General features: G+C 37.0%; 1 protein-coding gene across 4 annotated transcripts in view; it reads right to left on the bottom strand.

Annotated features, from left to right (window-relative positions):
- The window catches only part of atp11a (ATPase phospholipid transporting 11A), a 109,033-nt gene that overhangs the window by 36,096 nt on the left and 47,064 nt on the right, over positions 1–25,873 (bottom strand). For 3 of the 4 annotated variants that reach the window (XM_051703802.1, XM_051703805.1, XM_051703803.1), the window contains exons 2-16: positions 11,962–12,084; positions 11,102–11,191; positions 10,917–10,997; positions 10,725–10,832; positions 9,378–9,506; positions 8,975–9,078; positions 8,709–8,759; positions 6,887–6,951; positions 6,277–6,358; positions 5,648–5,798; positions 5,245–5,442; positions 4,979–5,152; positions 4,030–4,196; positions 3,864–3,935; positions 1,225–1,298 (exon numbers count right to left, since the gene is read on the bottom strand). In XM_051703802.1, the coding sequence (XP_051559762.1) occupies positions 1,225–1,298; positions 3,864–3,935; positions 4,030–4,196; positions 4,979–5,152; positions 5,245–5,442; positions 5,648–5,798; positions 6,277–6,358; positions 6,887–6,951; positions 8,709–8,759; positions 8,975–9,078; positions 9,378–9,506; positions 10,725–10,832; positions 10,917–10,997; positions 11,102–11,191; positions 11,962–12,084 (1,669 nt within the window). The remainder of the gene's footprint in view (positions 1–1,224; positions 1,299–3,863; positions 3,936–4,029; positions 4,197–4,978; positions 5,153–5,244; positions 5,443–5,647; positions 5,799–6,276; positions 6,359–6,886; positions 6,952–8,708; positions 8,760–8,974; positions 9,079–9,377; positions 9,507–10,724; positions 10,833–10,916; positions 10,998–11,101; positions 11,192–11,961; positions 12,085–25,873) is intronic. The other variant, XM_051703804.1, reaches the window with a different exon arrangement.

Below are 25,873 nucleotides of genomic sequence, written 5' to 3'. Positions count from 1 at the left end.
CATCTTCAATTAGAAAATAAATTCATAAAGCAAACACTGTAAATGTTTTAAAAAGGTTTTCACAACATAAAAAAATAAGCAAAGAAATAAAACAAAACGTATTCTTTTAGGCCACGTCCACTCTTTCGGATAAAAGCGCTATGATTTTTCTGTTTACGCCTCGCATAAACACTTGACTGGCATTTCCTCTAACGCAAATGTAGACTTTCAAAACGCTCTCTCGTACTGCATATTATGGAAAATGATGAAGCTAGGAAATTAAAAGCATTTTCAACCAAAAACTTTAGTATAGACATGGCCTTACAGGGATAGTTCATCTAAAAAATGTAAATTCTCTCATAATTTCTCTGACTTTCTTTCTTCTGCAGAACATCTCTGAAGGTCCAAAAAGCACATAAAGGCAGCATAAAGGTAATCCAAACGAAACAACTCCAGTGGTTAAATCCATGTCTTCAGAAGCTATATGATAGGTGTGGCTGAGAAAAAGATACATTTTTATGAATATTTAAGAATTTTTAATATAAAATCTACTCCCTGCCCAGTAGGTGGTGTTATGCATGAAGAATGTGAAATGCCAAAAACAAAAGAATAATGTGGAAGTGAAAGTGAAGGTGGAGATTTATAGTAAAAAATATTTTTCTCACATATACCTACTGTATCGTATCGCTTCTAAAGAGCCGTATGGATTACTATTATGCTGCCTTTATGTGCTTTTTGAAACTTCAAAGTTCTGGCCGCCATTCACTTGCATTGTATAGACCTACAGAGCTGAGATATTCTTCTAAATATAAGAAAGAAAGTCATACACATCTGGTATGGCAGGAGGGTGAGTAAATGATGAGAGGATTTTTAATATTTGGGTGAACTATCCCTTTCAATGGTAAATGGTCTGCACTTATATAGCGCCTTTTTTAACCTTAGCGGTTCTTCAAAGTGCTTTACGCTGTGTCTCATTCACCCATTCACACACACACTCACACACCAATGACAGCAGAGCTGCCAAGCAAGGCGCTAGCCTGCCATTGGGAGCAACTTGGTGTTCAGTGTCTTGCCCAAGGACACTTCGGCATGTGGAGTCATGTGGGCCAGGAATCGAACCGCCAACCCTGTGATTAGTGGGGCAATCGGTGGGCAATCAACTAGGTATGTCCCTATTTAGATTACCATAATGATTTAAATGGGTACATATCATAAGTATATGTGTGTGTACTATGTTTACCTTACCTGTGTTTGATCTTACGATTACACTCATTCTCCTCCTCACAGAATCAAAATTCAACACCTCCAACAATTCAAATCTGTAAATACAAAAACACACATGTACACACACATATGTTGGTGCGGCTATCATTATGAGGACTCTCCATAGACATAATGATTTTTATACTGTACGAACTATAGATTCTATCCCCTAACCCTACCCCTAAACCTAACAATCACAAAAAACTTTCTGCATTTAAACATTTTCAAAAAAACATCGTTTAGTATGTTCTTTAAGCGATTTGAATTATGGGGACACTAGAAATGTCCTCATAAACCACATTTATAGCATAATACCCTTGTAATTACAAGTTTGTAACCTAAAAAAATTTCATTGTAAACCACCCAAACCCGCCCACACACACACACAAACACTTGACAGTTAAAAGACATTGTATCAAGTCTTTTGACTAAAAAGGTTAACTGATCTACTAACTCTACTAAAGATAAATCAGCAGAATAGGTGTTGTTGTCTGGATCCTGTGGGATCTTTAATAGAGACAGACAGCGTTTTTATGAGACTGGGCTCCCTGCTGCTGACCCCCATGTTCTCATCTGTAGGACAGTGTGTAGCTGCACTAATTATGGCTGGTCCTTGTCCTCCAAGGACACACATACACTCACCCTCACCACTGCACACACAAACTCCTGTCTCTTTACAACTCTCAGCTGATCTTCACTACCCTCATTCCATATAACAGCATTACATTAATATGAAAACCTGCTGAGTAAATACACAGATGATTATAGATTAGGCTGAGCAGACCTAGTGCTTTGCTGAGATTCATTTCTCACACCATATGTGGCCAGAAATGTACAGCATGACAAGAAAATTAAAGCCACAGTCACAACAGTACACGGATGTGTTAGCAGGCCTGCTAGTGGCTTGGAATGAAGATTAGGAAAGTGGGTGTTGTGGGTACAACTCTGTATTCAAATATGACCACATAGTTCAAAATATAGGGAAAGAGTGAGAGAAAATAAGTGAATGAGTGAACTATAGACACCACTTTGCATTGTGTGTGATGTTACATCCAGGTCACATACCGAAAGACGGGAAAACTACAATCCAACTAAAACATAAGCTTTTAAAAAACTAAAATCTGATCGGACCATTCAGATTAAAATGCATTTCTAAAAATCTGATCTTGGGAAAATTCTTCCTGCAAAAATCTACCAGATAGGTAGAATATGCCAAATCGGATTTCTGCTTCTTGTCTGAACAAAGCCTAACCATTTAAAAGACATCCTAAGGGGCAGTTCAGACCGAACGCGTGAAAATGTTAGATGCAGCGCAACAAATGGAACAGAATGCAGGTGTCTCGAGATGCGCTTTTAAAGTTGAATTCTTTTTAATTTGACACAGCATCTAAACAACATTGCGCTCCTGTGCAAGACGCTGAATAAACAGTGAGAGGTGGCGTATATGTCAAAGAAACAGCGAGACGCAGAACAACAAAGACATCCGTCTAAGGCAGGTGTACACAGAAAAACAATTGAAAAAACAGCGAGACGCAGCACAACGGTCAAAGACGTCCATCTAGCACATGTTTACATAGAAAAAACTATTGAAAAACAGCGAGATGCGGCACAACGGTCAAAGACGTCCATCTAGTGCATGTTTACATAGAAAAACTATTGAAAAACTGCAAGATGTGGCGCAACGGTCAAAGACGTCCATCTAGCGCATGTTTACATAGAAAAACAATTGAGAAAACAGTGAGATGCAGAACAACGATCAAAGACGTCTGTCTAAGGCAGGTTTACACAGAAAAACAATTGAAAAAACAGCAAGACGCATGCACTAAGGTCAAAGACGTCCATCTAGTGCATGTTTACATAGAAAAAACTATTGAAAAACAGCGAGATGCGGCGCAACGGTCAAAGACGTCCGTCTAGTGCATGTTTACATAGAAAAACATTTGAGAAAACGAGACGCGGAACAACAATCAAAGACATCCGTCTAAGGTAGGTTTACATAGAAAAACAATTGAAAAACAGCAATATGCAGTGAAACGGACAAAAACGTACATTTAACACAGGTTTACAAAGAAAAACAATTGAAAAACAGCAATATGCAGCGAAACGGACAAAAACGTACATTTAACGCAGGTTTACAAAGAAAAACAATTGAAAGACAGCGAGATGCGGCGCAACAGCCAAAGATGTCCGTCTAGCGCAGGTTTACATAAAAAAACAGCTGAAAATCAGTGAGACGCGGTGCAATGGTCAAAGACATTCTGTCCAGCAAAGCTTTACATAGAAAAAAATATTTAAAATCAGCGAGACACAATGCAACGGTCAAAGACGTCCATCTAGTGCAGTTTTACAAAGAAAAACAATTGAAAAACAGCGAGATGCTATGCAGCTGTAAAAGACGTCCATCTAGTGAAGGTTTACATAGAAAATAACTGAAAAACAGCAAGATGCGGTGCAATGGTCAAAGACCTCCGTCTAGCACAGGTTTACATAGAAAATAACTGAAAAATAGTGCAGACTGAAAAACAAATGCATTCAGCCCCTAAAACAGGTGTGGACAGCCCCTAATGCTGATAGTTTCCTGTTGGTCACTGCTGTCACGCTGTTCAGTCCAGATGGCTCACCTCTCCGTCTCATCATCTCGGTTTAGGATCTCCATGTGACTGTCCTTCAGACGCAGATAGGTAAAGCCCAACCTGAGAAGATGGGAGAAAGAGAAAGTAAGCTCTGTTTATTATCATGACTAATAAAGTATTTGTGTTAATGTATGCTTGTGTGTGTGTGTCATGCCTCTTCATGCCCTCCACCAGTGCCACCTCGTCTGGAGAAGAGGAGATGTAGAAAGAGGTGGATTTGCCTTGATGGATTCCTCGCTTAATGCCATCCACCGTCTCCTCTTCCTTCACCTGGACTGTGTGACACAGACACAATGCACGGAAAAACAGCTCCTCACGCTCCTGATGACACACACACACACACACACACACTGGTTATTTGACACTATATCTCCCTTTATTTAAGAATGAATCGATGTAGTGTCACAGAATCATCCAGCTGACTCCTCACACACAAGATAAAAAAAGATAGAAAGACTAACAAAACAGATTAAATGACAGAGACACAAAGGGAGAGAGGAAGAGAGAAAGGCTATCTGTGTCTTCCTCTGAACATTACAGAGTCAATACCTGTGTATCCAGTAAATATTTGGATACATTTGATATTAAGCAGGCATTAAAAATCTCACAGTAGTAACAACACTGAACTTTGATATCGCCCTATATTAAACACATACACCATATCATCTTAACAGAATTTAATTTGAGTGGATCCAGTTCCAGTTCCAGTTCCTAAAGTTCTAAAAGCTAAATTCAAGCACTTTAAGGACCTTGTGTGAACCCTGTAAACAGTGTAGAAAAAAGCACAGTATAGGGCTAAAATCAAGTGATAGAGAGATTGTGATATTTGACGGGTTACTTCATTTATGATCACATGGACAGAAAACAATGTTGCAAATTTCGAAATATCGAGTTATGCCACGATATGGTTTGTAATTTTTTTGGTTTGCGATATATCGAAATTCGATATATCGTCCCATCCCTATTATTAGGGTATTCCATGCAAACAGAAAATAAGTATACTTTACGCAAAGTATTAGTAGGATGGCAGTATGCCCTTCCACTCAAAGCCTTAGACTAAATAAAGTGACCATGAAAACAAAAACAACATCTTAAAAGCACACCTTTCCATCTACGCCTGGAGAAGAGTCAATCATGTCCATGCCAGCAGCTCCAGGTAAGATCTGCCCATTACAGATGGCATGTGGCACATAAACATGCCCATCCACACAACATTCTCTCAACTCCATGTTATTTTCGGTCAAAGTGCCTGTCTTGTCTGTGAAGACATATTCCACCTGTAAAAGACAGAGAGACTTTAAATATATACTGTGTTAATCCAGATAGCTCAGCAGTATTTGATTTGACTGAAGAGGTTTGCCTACAGTACCTGTCCCAGTTCTTCATTAAGGTCTGATGTATTGACGAGCGGTCTCTCTCCGAGCTCCTCGTCAAACATGTCATCGTCCCACAGAATAAAGTATGAGCCCAGAAACTTCTGCATCTCCACAGTTACATACATTGACACAGGAATGATGTAGTTGAATAAAACCATGAAGGCCAGGAAATCAGTGAACGCTCGGATTAACTGAGGGGACAAAACAAAGGGAGTGTAATTTGTCCATTTGCATTTGCTTTGAATGTCTGAATTAAATAAGAAATAGTGCATTGTTCTACAACACATATTCAACTCATAGCTACAGATGTATTGAGTTAAGACCTATGGACCCATGTAAATGGGGAGACTTGAAGTAGTCTGGAAGTATCACAGTAATGCTTTGTAATGTACGTACCACATGCCGTTGTCTCTCCGTCTCTGTTTTCTGGTTGTACCAGGGCTCGTCTCTGTTCGGGTCAGCCTGCCAGACGTACTTCAGTACAGTATTAATCAGAGCTTTACTGATCAGAATGCAGAGGTACACAATCAGGTAGGCATTCATAGATCTGCAGAAGAAACATCATTGAGTAGATCCAAGACCTGGTTCATTCATTATGCACATAATAATTACTGAGCCTAACGGCAAAGACATGGATCATACATCAAGGTGACAAGTTCTATATGCAGTAACCGGCACTAAGGGTCACTGAGTTTAATAATGCTCATATCCTGTTTTAACTCCTATCCAAATGAAATCTACAAGATTAAATTAAGGCCTAAAAATATCAACATTTATTTGATTGAAAAAGTAAATTATATCGGAACTCTCAAAGAGCCGAACTCTGAGAGTATTCAGAGTTCAATGTAAACAGATTTTGTATATTTTTCTAATGACTGCATCTATCTGTCTGACAGAACTGTCTGCTCGACATATGTGAGTGTAACTTGATACAATTTGTTTTACAAACAGGACGCTAAATGCATTACGCCGTACATGCTGACAGCCAGATAACCCGATCGCCACAGCCTATCGTTGTGTCTTACTTTTCAACGGCTGAGCGCTTTTGAGACTTGGACTGGTAGTTAAGGGCCATTTTGGTTTCCATGCCTGTGTAGATGGCCACAGCTAGACGAAAGGAGAAGAAGAAAAAAAATAGCATTATCAGATTACAATTCCCTTCTATGGCAGTCCTTGCACAGCCTCTGTGATGTTATGATAATGTAACAACCAATCTTTACATAACTGAGCTCTTTTATTCTACCGTGTGGTACCATTATGTCATAATGACTCCACCAAAGTAAAACATTTTTAGGGCCCTCCACTAAAAGAATAATGCAGAAAGAATCCTCACGTGTATAATGTGACATTCATTACCCTCTCTCACCCTTTCTCTCCCTCTCTATCTCCAGCAATTAAGAACTTCTCTGTAATCTCACAAGCTTCAATGGCTCATTTAATTACGGTGGGAACAGAGTGACAGAACGACTCAATCAGCAACTTTCTCTCTCATTCTCTTGCCCTTCCTTTTAGCTAAAACATACACTCGGATCACAAAAGTATTTAATGAAGTTATAGTAATTGAGTCTGAATATGACATAAAAAAGTGTAAACTGAATGCAAACAGAGTTATGCATAGTGTCGTTTTTTAGTTACCATATATGCATTCAGTGTTTTTCAGTGTGGCCCCTCGGAGCAGCAAGTTCTCAGATCCCAGAGGTCTACAATAATTAAACAGATCCAAGATGAGAAAATTACAATCACATTTTATTTATAATGTTTATAGTGTTTATGCTACAAATTACAACTTATTTACAATGTAATTAAAATGTAATGACATATAGAAACTGAGTACTATTAATAAACAACATTAAAGGTGTCATATCATGAAGAATCAAATGTTCGATGACCTACTGAGATGAAAGAGCTACAAATTACAATGTAATTGCATATAGAAACTGAGTAATATTAATTAATATCTACATTAAAGGGGTCATTTCATGAAAAATTTAATGTTACATGATCTTCTGAGATAAAGTGTATGGGAATACACTATTTTATAGTGTCCATACTACAAATCACAATGTAATTACAATGTAATTATATGTAGAAAGTGATTCATATTAATTAACTACATTAAAGGTGCCATATCATAAAGAACCAAATGTTTCATTATATTCTGAGATGAAAGAGTATGGAAATACTCTATATTTTAAAGTGTCCAGGCTACAAATTACAATGTGATTACCATGCAATTACCATTTAATTACATATAGAAATGGAGTAATATTCTTGAACTACATTAAAGGGGTCAAATCATAAAAAATTAAATGTTACATGATCTTCTGAGATAAAGTTTATGGAAATACACTATTTTATAGTGTCCATGCTACAACTTTCAGTGTAATTACAATGTAATTATAAGTAGAAACTGATTTGTATTAATGAACTACATTAAAGGTGTCATATCATAAAGAATCAAATGTTTCATTATGTTCTGAGATGAAAGAATATGGAAATACTCTTTATTTTATACTGTCCAGGCTACAAATCACATTGTAATTACAATGCAATTACAATTTAATTATATGTTCAAACGGAGTAATATTATTGAACTACATTAAGGGGCTCATATTATGAAGAATCAAATGTTACTTGATTTTCTGAGATGAAAGAGTATGGAAATACACTTTTTAATAGTGTCCATGCTACAAATTACAATATAGTTACAATGTAATTAAATGTAGAAACTGAATACTATTAATGAACTACATTAAAGAGGTCATATCATGAAGAATCTAATGTTCCATGATCTTCTGAGATGAAAGAGTATGGAAATAAACCTTATTTTACAGAGACCATGCAACAAATAACAAAGTAATTACAATGTAATAACATGTATAAACTGAGTAACATTAATAAACTAAATTGAACATGTCTTATCATAAAAAATTAATTGTTCCATGATCATTTAAGAGGAAAGAACATGGAAATATACTCTAATTTTCAAAATTCAAAATTTCCTCCCCAGTCCAAAAAGATGAATTTCTGATTTAAGAAAGCCTAAACATTAACATGACCATCTATATTAAAATGATTCAGTGTTCAGAAACTTGGCCTGCCCAATAATGAAATGGTAATAAGGATCTAGGATAGATTTTTTTTTTATCTGCTTATGTAGTTAATCTAACTAAACTAGTATTTTTACTATTGTATTTTTTTTTAGATTTACATGTAACATGGGCACTGTAATATAGAGTGTTACCAATATTACAAACTTAACTGACATTTTACAACTTTTACATAGTAAGTCAAGTTCAAATTTACTACAGAGAAAACAGAAAGTAATGCTGGAACCATTTCTTTGGTAAAGACTGGTAGAGTTCTATCTATGAAAGTGATAAATGGTCCCTCCTGAATTCAATGTTTCACACACTGGACCTTTAATTAAGAGTCAATTTCCTGAGTATAGATTTACCTTGCGATGGGCTCTTCTCGTTCCAAATAAATATTGATGCGTCCAACAAATCTACACCGAGAGAGGAAGAAAAGACAGAAATTAATGTCTACTGGGCTCTGTGTCACTGATGCGTGTGTGTGTGTGTTTGGTTAAGACACCATGTGAGGATCTGTGTGTGTGTGGCATGCTGTTGTGAGGGTCCAACAGTTGTTCTATGTATATATTTGTAAGTGAAAGAGCATTTGCTAATGTGTTTACTGTTATTGATATAGGTGTATACTCACTTGTACAGGTCTGGCTGGGGTTGTTCACATTCTATGGTAGCATGTAGTGTGTCCACCTCCTCTGCTGTGTTGAATGCCTTTGTGTCCTGAACTGCATAATAGGTCTTTGTGTAGAGAGAAGAGCACCAGAGAAGCCATTCGGCATTCCAAGGTCACACACGGTCATACATACCCAAACTTCTACTGCCACCCCTCTAATAGGAATAACTGGCAGTGCCCAACTGTGCAGGCCAAAACATTTCAGTCACAATGCAAAAGACGTATTGTTATCTGCCACTGAAGTTAAAGGATGAATATAGAATATGAAATAGAATGTAAAATTCCTTCCATCAAATTAATCCCTAATGTCAAACAAACAAATAATAAAAAAAAGAAAGCAACATGTCAAAAAAAAAAAAAAAACCTTATGGCTGGACTCTCCGTCTAAGCTGGCTGTAGTGACGAAACATGTTCCATCGTCTCGACTGGAGGAGAGCAGTATGAGGTCACACGGAAATGTCTCATCCTCTTTTACCTGGACAATATCACCCACCTGAAAGTTCAAAGGGTAAAAAAATAAATAAAAATTCCAACATGTCTCTCTGAAATTACAGTGACACAGATAGCTGTAGGAACCATTCTGAAGAAAATGTCCGTGGTGCTTACAGGACAAGCTGCACACCAAAGTTAAATACTAAAGTTTGTGTACAACAAGCCAGGTAAAAATCATTTTATGAAACTGTAGGTATAGTAAGATTATAGTAGAACATTTTGCTTCTCAAGTACATATACCTGGTTTTAAGGATCTTTAGATATATTTACTGGAAAAAAAGATAAAATACTAATTAAGAAAATCCTTTTTTGCAGTGCAAGGACCCCTAAAATTTTCTTTAGAAAATTTAAAAAGTCTTGTTCTTAATTTTAGGACAAACTGCTTATGCTCCTCATTTGTCAGTCGCTTAAGCTAAATGAAAAAAGAAAAAAAGTATATATATATATATATACACACACACACACACACACACACACACACACACACACACACACACATGGTATATACGTATACAGTATAAACTTTATATATATATATATACACACACACTGTATATATACATATTTTTTTCACTTGGTTTATATAGTAAACATCTCAATGATACATGGAAGATGATTTCAATAACTTTCCTGCATAGCTATTGTCAAAGCAAGATATTCAAGCTCTGCGTGACACCAATATATACAAATCCACTACAGATAATAAGTTGTCTCTTACATCACAGTTGAAAGAAAAAAATTATACTCATGAATCTACACAAATGAAAATCCTGATCACCACTAGTTGTTCCTGCTGGCCTGACAGATTACAGATGCTGGCAGGATTATCAGCAGGAAAATCTGTAATGGTTGGTATTCAAGCTCATTCTCTCTTCAATGTCCACTGCCTTTCTTTCTGTTCCCCCAGTTGCTCTCTTTCTCTCTTATAATTTCAAATTTTATTGTATGACATCATCATGCAGAATAAATTCCCTCCTCTAAATACCAGGAATCAAACCACTGAAAAAGCATTTTATGGGTAAATTGGAAAGTTACAGCAAATAAACAAAACATCTTTATTATTTTGGTGTTCTTGTAGCACATTTGGTAGAGTCATTGTTTTTTCAATTCCGTTCGCTGATGCCAAATAACTTATTTCATATTTAAACCTCTCTTAGACATTTAAAGATCTCTTTCTCTGCATATCAATCATTCGTACTCATTCTATGAGGTCACGTACCCGTAGCTTTTGACTCTGTTCTCGTACGACTTTGCCATGTTGGATGACGTGGACTGGACATCGGTTTACAGCATTGTCTGCTTTGTGCCTGATCCAGTCCTCATAGCCCTGCAGACCGAAAGAAGGGAAGTGAAAAACTGACATTACAGTTATGACACCTTTTAGAGAGAGAAGTCAGGAGTCTTTTCTCACCTGTTTAATGGCCGTGACAGTGATGACAAAGAAAAGTGGCAGACCGCTGGTCGTAGGACTGGTGGGAGTGTCAATGATCAGCTACAAAGAGAGACGATGAGAGGGGAAATATCACATATCACACTGTCACAGAAAGGTCAGCTCATGCTCACAGGACAATTTCCATAAGTGACATCATCACGCACCTGCACTAGAAAGATGATCAGGAAATAGAAATTGGCGATTCTTCTGAACTGCTCAAACAGATTCTTTGGTATAAAATTCCAAAAAGTATACTGTGGACAGAGACACAGAAATGTATGTTAAAGTAAAAGTTTTAGAGTATATTTATTGCACGGCTCTCTAAAATACATGATTCCGATTGGCCAATCACGGAATTCTGTGGTCAAATAAGTAAGGGATAATGTACAGTCAGACAGTTGTTATCGCAAAATTAACCCAGACAGGGTGATCAGGACGATAACAACCGGCTGACTGCTCATTATCCAACTTATTACAAGACTACATGCCAAATAAACAAATAAATGGACAAGAAATATTTATATGAGTTGAAACTATTTCATTAGCTTACTTCTAGAGCTTGCAGAGTGATATGAGAAGCAGGAAAGATGACTCGCAATAACCGGATGACTAGTCTGATATGTCTCAATCCACGGATGTGCGATTGTTATTCAGAAATATCAGACTGTTAGATGGGGCCATTGACCAATCAGAACTGAGTATTCCAGAGAGCCGTGTAATAAGTTTGTATAATAACCACTAAACTGTCTAACTGATTTCCTAAATAGCTGTACTAGTTTCATGTCTCTCATATCACTACGTGGTCTCTTTTTTCCCCATTTAATAAAATAATTTAAACTCAAATCAAAATTTCATGTCCATTAATTAATTTATTTGCTAAGTAACCATGCAATAATCAGGGTAATGTACAGGTCACTATATCAAAATAAACTATTTCAGGGGTAATTAATACCCATTATGTCACATTATTGACCAGTTGGCCCGACTGTTCACTATCCCTTCCATACAGTTTTTTGGTTCTCACCTTTGAGGAGACGATTCTGTTGTCAGGAAATCTCTGTGGAATGTACGCTTCAGTTCCTGGAGGAGGTTCTTTATGTCCAATATACACCGTCCTGCTGTCCACCCAGCTCTCCTCTCCTGTACACTGAAACACAAGAGACAGAGAGGAAGTGGATTATTCATTTATTCATACATATTTACTGTATATATCCATGCATCATTCATACATGAACTGCACACAGGTCAGTTCCGCCCAATAGAGACAAAAACTGCATAACCAAATCATATAAGGTACAATTATTGGGTATGTTCTGATGATAAAGACAGACACAGAGAGAGAGAGAGAGAGAGAGAGAGAGAGAGAGAGAGAGAGAGAGAGAGAGAGAGAGAGAGCGAGCTGATACAGAACTTATGGGTCTTGTCATTTAAGTAAGAATGTTCCTAAGTGTAATTCATAAAGAACATTCTTAAGAAGTCTTTTCAGGAATACAAAATATAGTTAACTTTATTTATTTTATTTTTTTAAATAAGAGAAATTGAATTTAAGGGAAATTTTTATTTTTCTTAAGAATGTTTCATTACTAGATATGTCTTGGGTTCCTCCTTCAGTCAAAGTTTTTGGGATTCCTACCTGTTTTATCATCTGCCAAGTAAAAATTGCAAGACTAACTGCTAGAAAAGTAACAGTAACCTCATGATCTGAAGTATCATTCATGTCCATTGCACAAATGTGCAGAATGAGATAGATGCAAAAGTATAATACATTTGGGGGTTTGGGGTTTGTTCTTCTGGAAATATTTTTGCCATAGGGGCTTCTTAAAATCCTTCATAAAACAGTTCTAAACCATGAAATAAACCAACCAACTCCAAGGTCAATCACACTATTATAAACTTTGATTTGAAGCTAAAAAGTATATAAATATCGGACAACAAGACTGTGCACTTAACGTTTTAAATGAGGGAATGAACTACAATCCCATGAAGCACTGCAAATTACATAATTAAATTAAAAATTATGGAAAAAATTAAACTAGTGATTTAAAGTTGTTCGTAAAGTAGTGCTGTTAGACGATTAAAAACTTAATTCGTGATTAAATTGCATCATTTTTTATAGTTAATCTCAATTAATTGCAGATTTTGAAAGTCCTGAAATTTTACTCTATATACTGTATACTGTACTTATTTTCCTGTCAAAATGCATTTAATTCCATTGTAGGAAAGAAAACAAAACAATATGTAACAACATAATGCTTTAATAACATTTTTCAAACAAAGCCTTTCACAGTATAAAGATAAAAATGTACTAAAACAGCACCAATTCAAGTAACATTAAGCATGGGGGCCTGGGTAGCTCAGTGGTAAAAGACGCTGGCTACCACCCCTAGAGTTCGCTAGTTCGAATCCCAGGGCGTGCTGAGTGACTCCAGCCAGGTCTCCTAAGCAACAAAATTGGCCCGGTTGCTAGGGAGAGTAGAGTCACATGGGGTAACCTCCTCGTGGTCGCTATAATGTGGTTCGTTCTCGGTGGGGCACATGGTGAGTTGAGCGTGGTTGCTGCGGTGGATGGCGTGAAGCCTCCACATGCGCTATGTCTTCATGGCAACGCGCTCAACAAGCCACATGATATGATGCGCAGGTTGATGGTCTCAGACGCAGAGGCAACTGGGATTCGTCCTCTGCCACCTGGATTGAGGCGAATCACTACGCGACAACGAGGACTTAAAAGCACACTGGGAATTGGGCATTCCAAATTGGGTGAAAAAAAAAATTTACATTAAGCATTTCGCAAAGACTAAGTGGGAGTTTGACTTATTGAAAGAACTAGTCCCCATATAGGTTGCATATTCATTGCAATGTGCATTAAATCTCTTAAACTCTAATCCTCCACAAACTGTAGCTATCTGCTTTGCTACAGCAATTGTGCAGCCATATTCATGATTTGTCTCATGGCATCAATGCCACCGTCAAGCGCCTCTTTGTATTTCACATGAAAAGAGCTTGCACATAATGTCTCATTCTGCATTTTCATGATCAAAGTTAAGACTTGACTTGCTCCTGTGGTAATTTAATTGCGCCTTACACGGGCTGCAAAGTACTTGATTTCTGTCACAAGTCCCATCTGGGCTTGTTTTGTAGAACAAATAGCGTTAGAGGTCTTTTCGCCATCATCTGATCACTGACACGGCTGTTGTGTGTGTGTTTTGTGGTGTGTGCGTCAGTGTAATGACTACTGTTGGACACATCGCAAAGGTTCCGCCCTTTGCCGACCAGTGTATATGCTGGTTTATGCTTTATTAACAGTAAATGCATTAATTGCGATTAAGAAAATTAAGGCGCTAAACTTTTAAAATTCATTGCATGCGTTAACACGTTAACTTTGACAGACCTAATTAAAAGTATATGGCAAATATTCAGATATATACAAATATATAAGTAGTTTGTAGGGATGTCATCAAATATCGATATATCGATTATTGATCTGCACGTTATTTTATTGATATATTTTTGAGGCATTGATCTAATAAAATTAGCCGACATTTAAATTAGAAGTCCAATTGGCATGCTTTCCAATTCACTCAGTTGGCCTCTGTTTAAAAGTGTGGCATAATAGCATTGGGAGATAACATTTTCTGAAGCCGGTCATGATCAAAATCACACAAACACACACACAGGATGAGCTGAAGTGGCACAGAAGGCAGGTTTTTGTACTTCAAGAATTAAAAAGTGACGCTAATGAGTTTGCAGGTTAGTTTATTATGCAATTTCTCTGTATGTAGCCATGAATAGGTCTTTCATTCAAGCTGTCAAACCACAAAAAGACATACTTGTTACTGAAAATACATTGTGTAGGCTCTATGTAAGATACTTATACACAATATATCATCCAGTTATACTACAGTAAATAAAATTTGTCCTTTGATAATGATTTGAGTCGAATTTTATGGAAAACTATGTGACGAGCTCCGTGGCACTTCAGAATGTTGACGCTGAGCGTTGGCGGTGTGATTGTACCTTTGTAGAAAATAAATAATTTGTTTGAGTTATAGAACGCGCCATGTCGTCCACCAGACGTGTCCGGTATTCGACCTCTTTAATTAACCCTGCCGCTCATAGTTTACCAAAGTTGTGTTGAGAAATATGTCTGAAGAGACAAAGACCACTGTGCAACTAGCAGCCCTATTTTTATCTGGAATTTTTTTTTAAATATATATCGATGATCATCGGGAAAATCTTCAGATTATCAATGCGTGAAAAAGGCATTGATCCCAAGCCTAGTAGTTTGAGAGTGTATGGAGACTGACTCAATTGATTCACAGTGGGCTCGTGGGTAGTGTAGTACTTCACCAGTAATTCCACTATTAAACATTATTTTTAACAATGAAGATGAAATAACATACTTATGGATTCTGCATAAGCATACGCCATCGATTAAGAACCTCAGAGCTCATGGTACGTCTTTAAAGGTTTATAAGTTATCATAATTATTCAATAGCCCTTTGGAAAAAATGCATAGGATTTTTACCTCAGAAACCATAGTGTTGCGCTCTGTAGTGTCAGAAAATAAAAATAAAGTGGACAATGTAGCTGTCATGCCCACTGCTACTGTAAGTCTTTTATTTAAATGCCTTCATTTCATGCTTTAATATATTAACTAAAAGCAAAAAGCAGAAAATGTTGTGGTAATAAAACCAACAGTGTGAAATATTAATCTTAACAGGTTTGCACACATCTAATTCCCTCTTTATTTTCTGTTATTCATACTTTGCTCAGCAGTTCATGTATAATTCTGAAACATCTGCTCCCCTTGCCATTGCTCACCAACTTAGTAATAAGCGAGCTTTGGATAATGCAATCAAAGCTGATCCTACATCAATGTGAAAAAAGTCGCTTCACATGGTGTCTTTACATTCTAGTACTACATGCAACCTGTTTGCAACTGCAGCTAGTGTCAGCAACTGTTACGGAATTGGATGGCGAGATGCTCCGCCCTCTCCCTCTCCATCAGGGTGGGATTAAATCCGCCAGAGCCTCTTAAGCTCTTACGTAAAATGAGAAATGTGAGCTATTACCACTTCAAAGACTGTTTGTATTCTTCACTACATGCGACAGGACTATGTTTCTGTCATTAAGAGATAATCTAGGGGTTAAAGGGATATTGCACCAAAATGTTGTCCACTCTCATGTTGTTAAAAAATCATATGACTTTCTTCCTCGCGAACACAAAAGGAGTTATTTAGAAGTATTACTAAGCTGCTCTTTTCCGTACAATGATAGTGAATGGTGACATCAGCTGTCCCTGGTCCCCATCCATTTATCTTGTAAGGAAAAGAGCAGCTGTGACACTCATCTAGATATCTGAATGTGTATTTGGCATTCAAGCAGGATGTCTTAAGGGGTTTAAACCAAAGATATCTGAGGTCTTTGTCAACTGCTGCCACATGAAAAACATCAATTAAACAAATGAAACCCTACATCACTGAGAAAGACTCAAATTTGGCGTATTTGAATCATCTTGAATCATTTACCACAATAAATCCTAAGAGACTCACAATAAGTCAGTTTAAAGTTTCTCTTTGTGACTCATGCATCTCTCTCCTTTGCGTATTTGTCTGTATGTGTGTGACTGGGTAATTTTGACCTTGCAGAGTTAGTTCAGACACCATCCAAACTACACAAATAACTCAAAAAGTCTTTCAGCTCCCCTAAAGTGACAATGCACGGTCAAGCAAAACAAAGACAAGTGTGAATCTCACAAAACATATTCTGTCAAGATCATGTCAGTCGTATTTCACCCAAAATGAAAATAAATAAATTAGAAAATATACAAATATAATATAAATAAATTAGGACTGGGAAATTTAACATGTTAATTTCTGTGATTAATAACTGACTGTTTAACGTGTTCTCCAGAAACTTCACTAATGTTTTCCCACAGTTCCTGTGGCTAAAATTGGCATATTTCAATTTCCAGGAGGTACATGCTCGACTTAACTGCACATCCTAGCACAGAAACTGATTGTGTGGAGCAGTGCACACTTATTCATTACACTTAACGCATGTCCCGGCATAATAAACACAGGAGAAGATTTACTGTACGGAGAATGGAGACTTCACCCGCGAGTGTTGAGCCAGGTGTGGGAGAGATAAGGGCAAACTTCCATATCTTTTCACATCGCCTGAAAACAATAACTCCCTGTCATCTGACCCAGTGAGTAAGCGATAGAGACTGAACGGCAGCCAGAGAAAATATTAGTTTTGAGATTTGAAACTTCAGCAAATTAAACTTCATTCAATTTTTTTTATATCTATATGTATTCACATTACGCGCCATAGAAACTAGAGCGCAACTATCTGGAAAATTTTGTCTAGCGCATTCTATATAGATTTCTATGGTGTTGATGTTTATGTGTAATTATCTAGTGAAGTGGACAACATGTTTAGGGGTCATGACAACTGGAAGCATAGCAGGGAGATTTTAAAACAGGAGCCCTTCATTCATAAGCACAAGATCCTACCTTTAATCACATTTAAGCCTCTTAAAAATGTGGGGTGGAAAAATAATATTAGAAAGTACAAATCATTTCCTTTAATGTCATAAATTTGCATGTCAAATAATACAAGCTGTCCTGTTTGAAATTTCATATCAACTCCACATTTTAACACAAATTATTAGCAAGTTGAAACCCTAAAATATTAAGCAGAATTACTCATATAACAATGAATCGCTTGTATCATGAAAAAGTGCAGTCTGTCATTGCTCCGTGAGTATCGGAAAACAAACTTGTACAGTGACAGAAAAACATCCCACGAGCATTTTCACATAGTAGAGGGGTGGTGTAGACTCACACCATCAGCTCTTGGTGATAAATGCTTTCTGTGCTCCCACACGTAATCTATTTAGATCGACTCTTCTCAGTAGCTACAATACAAACAGGATGTTAGATGACAAAATTCGGAAGAGCGTAGCGCTGAAAAGGGGCGGGGATAAATAAGGTGAATAGTGTCTAACAATGCATTGGCAATATACATGTAAGTATATCTTGCCAATGAAGCTTGGTATAAATTAAATCTGCCCATTTGAACCTTTTATTAAGAAAGTCACTGGAAAATGGCCGAAGATTTTGCCCGACTTTTAAATACATCATGTCAAATGATTTTATGGAATGTAAACATATACTTTTGTCAATGATTTATACCTGTAAAAATGTGTCTAATTAAATCTATCCACAAAAAACTGAACATTTTAACATGTTTATATTTAAATAGTAAAAATAAATGATGACTAAACAATTTATTGCAAGTTATTTGAGACAAACTACACAGTAAATATATTAGGGCTGTCGATTTAATGCGTTAATTCTGTGTGATTAATTTTATAAAAAATAACGTGTTAATAATTGTAAAATGCAGAGCAGTCCAGTCCAGAATTAAGACGTATGAAAAGCATTTCCTTCATGACTGTTACATTGAGTTGAGATTTATCTGGTGTCCATGCTGCATTCATTAATGAGAACACACACTCCACAGATGCAGATGTCCCAGGCAGGCATAAAGCAAACTCCACGACCTTGGCTAAGACTCCGAAGTTGATGGTCTTGCTCTTTAGCTCACGAAAAATGTCTTTCCTTCTCTCAGACACGGCCGTCTTGTTCATGTTCCACTCAATGATGTGACGAGTGACAATGTTTTTCACGCAAGCCCACTCATCAAAGAGCGTGGTTTCGTCAATCAAACTGAGAGCGGGGAGTCTGGAATAGAAGTGTTTCAGGCTGCTCTGAATGTCTTTCCAATCTAGGATGTCTCTCAGTAGGGCCCACTCATGTTTTTCTGTGTTCTCCAATGAGCAGCTTCAGTTTTGGAGGTGATCCACCGATGCTGAATAAAGGTTTCTCACTGCACAAAAGAAATCATCTGCTTGCATGTCACCAGCTTCAACCAGGGCATCCAACTGCTTTTTAATGTCAGAGGGTATGAATGATTCCTCCAGCCAGGCCTACAAGACTTTTCTCAGGTCATGAATGTGCAGAGCCACTTCTGTGGCTGATATGTGGTCTTGCTCTACTATCTCCAGTGCACGGTTAAAATGGGCAGTGGTGCAGTGGTGGCTCAGCGGTTAAGGCTCTAGGTTACTGATCAGAAGGTTGGGGGTTCAAGCCCCAGCACTGCCAAGATGCCACTGTTGGGCCCTTGAGCAAGGCCCTTGACCCTAACTGCTCCAGGGGTGCTGTATCATGGCTGACCCTGCACTCTGACCCCAGCTTAGCTGGGATATGTGAAAAAAAGAATTTCACTGTATATGTGTGATAAATAAATATAATTATAAAAAAAAATTATTATAATAATTATATATATATATATATATATATATATATATATATATATATATATATATATATATTTGCTTGAGTGCAAATCCAATCCAAAGTTTAGTGCAAGGATTGCTGAAAATGTCTCTTAGAAACTGATAATTTTTCTTGTGAAAGAAAGTATGCACGCAGACCATTGAAAATGTGTAGTATTCTTTCAAGAGCTGGACCGTGAGAGAGGAAACGTGTGTTGCCATGCTGCAGTAATTTCTGATAGTCCAGCTGCACAAAAATTTTAAGAGATGGGAAATACTAAACACGATTTATTCAGAATAAGTCAGGACACTAGAAAAAGTGCTTAAATACAGGACTGTCCCGGCAAAAAGGGGATGTCTGGCCACCCTAGTAATAAGGAATATTCCTACCATAGTAGCAATTCAAGCTTGAAGTACCACCTGTTTTCTTCAGGGGGTAGTAAGCTCTATATAGGGCCCTATGAAATCTGTCTTATTTTGTTCCAAATTCCATTTTATTTTTTCCCAAGAGTTCTGGGATTTAAAATTTAATTACATTTTATCATTAAAAAAAATGTTTAATCAAATGAATTCATAAAATTTTTATCAAATGAGAACAGAACAATTACTTTTCAACATACCTTTGCATTATTTTTGTCAAATGAAGAGCTTCTATACCAATCCTCTGCACAATCCAAAACCCAAAATTAGATTATTTTTATTATTATAATTTTTTTTTGTCAAATACAGTGCTGCACAGTAGAGTGCAGTGAAGAAACTCTTGCGTGTGAGAGATTGCTTAAATATAATGTAATTATTATTGATATATAATTTTTTATCATTATTACTACTACTACGTTGAATATAACATTTTGCTATACAGATGTAATATATTTCTGTTGCATTTTTTTCAATTTCACGTGTCTTGTTAAATGGGGCTTTTATTTTGACATTTTACCGCAAAACCAGATGTTAAGCTTTTTGTACTGTCATTATCAATGCTTAACTCCTCAGCCACAATAATGTAATGCATTTCAATTATCTGAATTATTATATTTTATATAATATATATTGTATATTGATTTATTTGTAATTATTTAAACATAACTATTTATAATTATTTCATAATTATATATTGAATTATTGTTATTTGAGCGGCTTTCTCAGCAAATAATTGTATATGCGATTAATTGCGATTAATTCGATTAATCGGCATACCAAAGTTTATTCGACTGACAGCCCTAAAATATGATTATGTACCATGTACCATGATTATTCGTGATCAATAACAAAAGACTGTGTAGTTTATTAGTTAAAAACATTTAAATTGATTCACAGTGCTAAATAAAAATAATAATATTTTGTTTAAAAGACAATGAAGCCTATTTTAGTAGCATTTGGGGAGGGGTGTATAATTGTCATGAATATAATGTCACAATGTGAGACATAATGTCACAATTTGAGATGTTGTAGTAAGATTTACCCTCAAAAAGAGGTCAGAGAAGTATTCTAGAGAGTGCTCTAGAAATGTATTCGAATGTGCCAAAATTCCAGAAATGCGAATCATTCAGTACGGTCAGACAGACAAAAATCAAATCTAAACAGGCTTAGTGCACAAAGCAGACACCATAGTCTTCTGATTCCCTCCCTGACATTCTCTGTGTGTTTTCTCTGTGTTTGAGAGGTGGCATTAAACAGACAGCACAGAGCAGCTGGTCAGAGGTTCAGTCGACCCTGAGCCCCCGTAATCACACCTAATCCACTCTGCCCTAAAACACACACACACTCATATCAACACTACACAGTAATGAATGAGTCTGTTCGGTGTTCTTCTGATTCACCTGATGTGTCCGGTATGACCCATACTGTATAAACCCAAGATGAACAACACCGCACAGTTTTACAGATTTAGTCATAAACTTATTAGGGCTAAACAAAGCAATTAACAACAAAATTAATAACTGATTACAGTCATCAGTCACTGATGTGTTTGATTTATCAGATGACAAAGATCATTTATTGAATCTTTTTATTTATTGAAATTTTATTGGAATATTCCTTTTAAATCTGTTGAGATATATTGAAAAACATGTTATTACCGTAACCACTGCAATTTAAAGTGCTCTCAAGCTTTGGAAAACTTACACTATACAACTTTTTCTGCTTCAACTCACTCTGTGGCCTTCGAAATGTGGTTGAACAGTGCTGATTCAGGATCAGCTATCCCCATCTACAATTCCTCAGGATATGAGAGACAAAAACTGATCCTAGATCAGTGCTAATTTAAGAGATTTCACACTTCACCACAGGTCTTAAAGGAGCAGTCACACTACACTTTGCGCTCCATTCACTCCCGCTCAAACGCATCCAAACGCAGGAGACCAGAAACGCAACTTCATGCGAAGAAATTTCACACTACACAGCGTATCAAAAGTTCAAGTTTGGTGAACTCTGACCTGCAAATCTGAAAGATGATAGGGCACATGACCAACAGAAGATCAAAACGTCACACACTGACCTCTTGGCTCAAATTCAAAGAATACATATTTCATTACTTTAAGTAAATGATCAAGCAATCAGAAATAAACTAACCCCACTAAAACAACACTGAGTTAATTAGTACAAACAGATCCAGACAAACATGGAGTGTTTATGTGAGTTTGTGAGTGCGCGTTAGTGGTCGGCCGATGTTATTTTTTTTTAAATGGTCGATGCCAATATGGACCCTTTTCACCTGTCCGTGTTCGCTAAGCAGAAGTCGATTGGCGGTGAATGTGGGATCACAGCAAATGTAATTTTTGCTTACCAGTTTGCTCCAACAGCAAAATAAAAAAAGCAATGAATACGCTTTCACAGCATTGCAAAAGAAGATAAAAATAAAGAGTGCTGGATAACAGCAGTAAGAAGAGAGAAACAGGCCAAATTTTCTGTCACTCCCTCAGCAGCTGTGTTAGAAGCCTCATCGCAGCTGTGGATTCTGATTTTTTTTAAACTTATTCCAGGGTAATACAATACAATGTTTTAAATTTACACTAAATATTTTTAAAATGGGAAATATAAAAAAGTTTGCTACATTTGAGTTGTTAAAAAGGTGGAAACGCACCATAACAGGTCTGTGAAAAGGGTCCATCGATACTTAGAGAGCAGGGTGGCAGATGACCGATATATATACATACATATAATACAATTTAATAATGACAAATAAGGTGTACACAAATGACTAAATTTATATTAGTTATCGGCCAGTAAACTCAAAATGACCAAATATCGGTAGATTAATTAGCCTGACCGATATGAGAAAGACAGAGGGCAAGACTGGGTTTTCTTTAAAAATGTAACTGTGGCACTACTATTACAACCATATTTAATTGATCTTAACACACACACACAAACACACACACACACACACACACACACACACTAAAAGTGCTTTAGAGCGTCAGTGAAGTCTCATGGAATAAAAATAGCTCAGCATGATTCCTGTAACTTAACACTGAGCTGCTTAACACACTGTCATATTTGAAACATAATACAAACAATTAAATTGACAACAGGAACTCATTTTAGATTAAAACAGTGATGGTACTTATAAATAAACAGGCATAGGAAGTGTTTACTGTGACTAAATCTATCTAGAAACAGATTTAGTAGTTCTAATGTACAGTAATAGAATCATTTATAGTAATAACTCATGCTGTCATCAGCATTAATATAGGTCGGCAACTAATGACTCTCGTTTAAGAGCGAGGTTGTTGGGTCACATGCCTGAGAGGATGAGTTGGAGATTAGATGGGACAGTGTAGAAGAGTGCTAAGACAGAACCGCGTGTGGAAAATGTATTTGCGAATATACAGAACCTTTAGGACTGTGTATCAAAATATCACGATCATCATAATATGGACCACAATTGAAACCCTTTCAGGACTTAATTTCTGGGCAGCTCTGACTTTCTGCGAACCTCTGTGTTCGAAGGAAGAAAGAAAATTATACAGGTTTGGAATGCCATGCGAGTCATTAAACTTAATTATTGAGTGAACTATTGCTTTAAGATCAATGGAAGTCAATGGAAACTCCTCACAAGTAGTGTAAAACTTTGTGTGCTGGCCCTCTGATATCTCAATTTATTTGCAGTGTACTTCCATGACCACCAGAATCCTCACTTTCGCTTTCTTTTTACACTCAATCTTTGGCAGTCAAACACAAACAGTATACAACCCTCACTGTCTCCCAACAACCCCCTTAAACATTTCTAGGTAGGATTGGTCTTATGACAGCACAGGCGATTCCAGACACTGTTTAAGGGGCTTCTGCCCTGTCTTTCATCACAGCCCCCCTATAATCTGTGATTATATGAGCTGTATTCATGTTTACTTTATAGTTTTTAGTTTTTTTGTTTATTTTTTGGGATTTTTCCCCTTTTTCTCCCAATTTGGAATGCCCAATTCCCAATGTGCTTTTTTAAGTCCTCGTGGTCGCTTAGTGATTTGCCTCAGTCCGGGTGGTGGAGGACGAATCCCAGTTGCCTCTGCATCTGAGACAGTCAATCCGCGCATCTTATCACGTGGCTTGTTGAGCACGTTGCCATGGAGACATAGCACGTGTGGAGGCTTCACGCCATCCACCGCAGCAACCACGCTCAACTCATCACGTGCCCCACCGAGAACGAACCACATTACATCACATGGGGTAAACTCCACGAGGAGTTTACCCCATGTGACTCTACTCTCCCTAGCAACCGGGCCAATTTGGTTGTTTAGGAGACCTGGCTGGAGTCACTCAGCACGCCCTGGGATTCGAACTAGCAAGCTAGTGAACTCCAGGGGTGGTAGCCAGCGTATTTTACCACTGAGCTACCCTGTATTTATGTTTACTTAAAATCTCTTTGGTTATTTCACTCTGTATCATCTCCGGCCGTAAAAAAAAAATATGCAATGTTTTTTACATTAAGCAGGCTATTATCCTTTGCTCTTGTCAGTGGCGAATACTGGCATAGGTCTACTGTAGACCCTTAAACCAAAATATCTAGGCTGACAACTTAAAGGCTGAACCCTCTTAAAGGCCCCAATATACTTACTACAAAATCAAAGAACAAACTGGTGTGATGTCATTAAGAACAAAATCTGGCCAAAAAGAAGGTGTTTTTGAGATTGTTTCGGTGGTCTGTAACAGCTCACATGGGAAAACTTTTAAGAAAACTTCTTACCAGCTGCTAAACACCTTCTTACTGCCATTAGTCCACGTCATTAGTAGGTGTGACTTGAAGCCCACCTACTTTGAGGCCGACAGCTAATTCCCGTTTACGTTGTTCAGTCAAGATCAGTCAACATTTACACATCCTGGCATGCAGAGTTATTAGTGAGCTGGAGCAAATGTACCTACATCTGTATGATCGTTCACGAGACATTTTCCAAGACCATGTCATGAAATCTTTTTTGTTTTAATTAGTCTACAAAAGGATTCAAATATACTCAAATACAAGTGCCCAGTCACTCATGTGCCATCTGCAACAAAAGCCATTTTCACATGTCCCCAAAGTAAGATATGCTTGTCATCATATGCTGCCCTTTAACACTCTTTTATACACCCATCTTTGAAGTAGTATCAGTGTCATCATAAATTACAATAACCGAGTGTAATCGGCGCATATTATGATCGCGTATAGCATGTTAGCGCATTAGCATCATGAACTTAGAATGTAAACAAGACCAATTACACAATATCTTCTGCATATACGTATATTACTTTAAAACATCGAGTGGTTAAAACAGCTTCTTTTATTGACCTCATGTGAATTCTACTCATAGAACGACGCAAAGTCATTGATAACACATTTTAATGTCACATTAGTTAAGGCTGTGTAGTCTTGAGTGTCCTCATATTTCAATGTACTTCTAAACACCTTCCACAGCAGTGTGGCGGGTGTCTGAATGTTCACAAAATGGTATACCATTGCTCGGCTGTTTGAAACTTCATTTTACCCCTGAATAAAGAAGTATATTGGGGCCTTAAGGCTGAAATCCTAGAATCACCACTGTTAAGACAGTTTAGAAAAAAGCAGGTTCATATTCAGGAAAACAAATCATGTGACTTCATTTACATGGTTCATTACACATGTTGAGGCGTTTGCAAGGTGAAATCTCCACTCTTTAGCGCTAAAAGCAAGAAAAAATTTCTCCCAAACAAATGAGGTCAAGGTTGATTCTGTACAGAGTTTTATATTTTACAAAACCTACCTCTCGACCCTAAACCTTAAACCTAAACTTAACCATTAGTGTCATTAAAAGCAAATGTGACAGGAAAAAACGCAATTGCTGAAGCATCCACGTCATTTTGTACTACTTCTATGACACTTTTGAGTTGATTTACATGCTCTTTAGGACTTGTAATAGTGCAATGTGAAAGCAAAATTGCAAGCGCAATGCTCTGTCATTAGAGCTACTCTGCAATTTCATTGCACTCAAATAAGTTTAGAAATGTAGTTGGTAAATTAATGCAAACATTAAAATGTATCACTGTACAAGTCATGCATCTAAAGTTTTTAGATGCCATAAGATAGCATTGTGAGAAGAATGAAACAAAAACGACGTGTTTACGAGCTGGTAATCTGCAATTT

This window comes from Myxocyprinus asiaticus, chromosome 7 (genome assembly GCF_019703515.2).
Source record: "Myxocyprinus asiaticus isolate MX2 ecotype Aquarium Trade chromosome 7, UBuf_Myxa_2, whole genome shotgun sequence".
Classification (NCBI taxonomy): domain Eukaryota; kingdom Metazoa; phylum Chordata; class Actinopteri; order Cypriniformes; family Catostomidae; genus Myxocyprinus; species Myxocyprinus asiaticus.
This window is presented reverse-complemented; position numbering and strand designations above follow the sequence as displayed.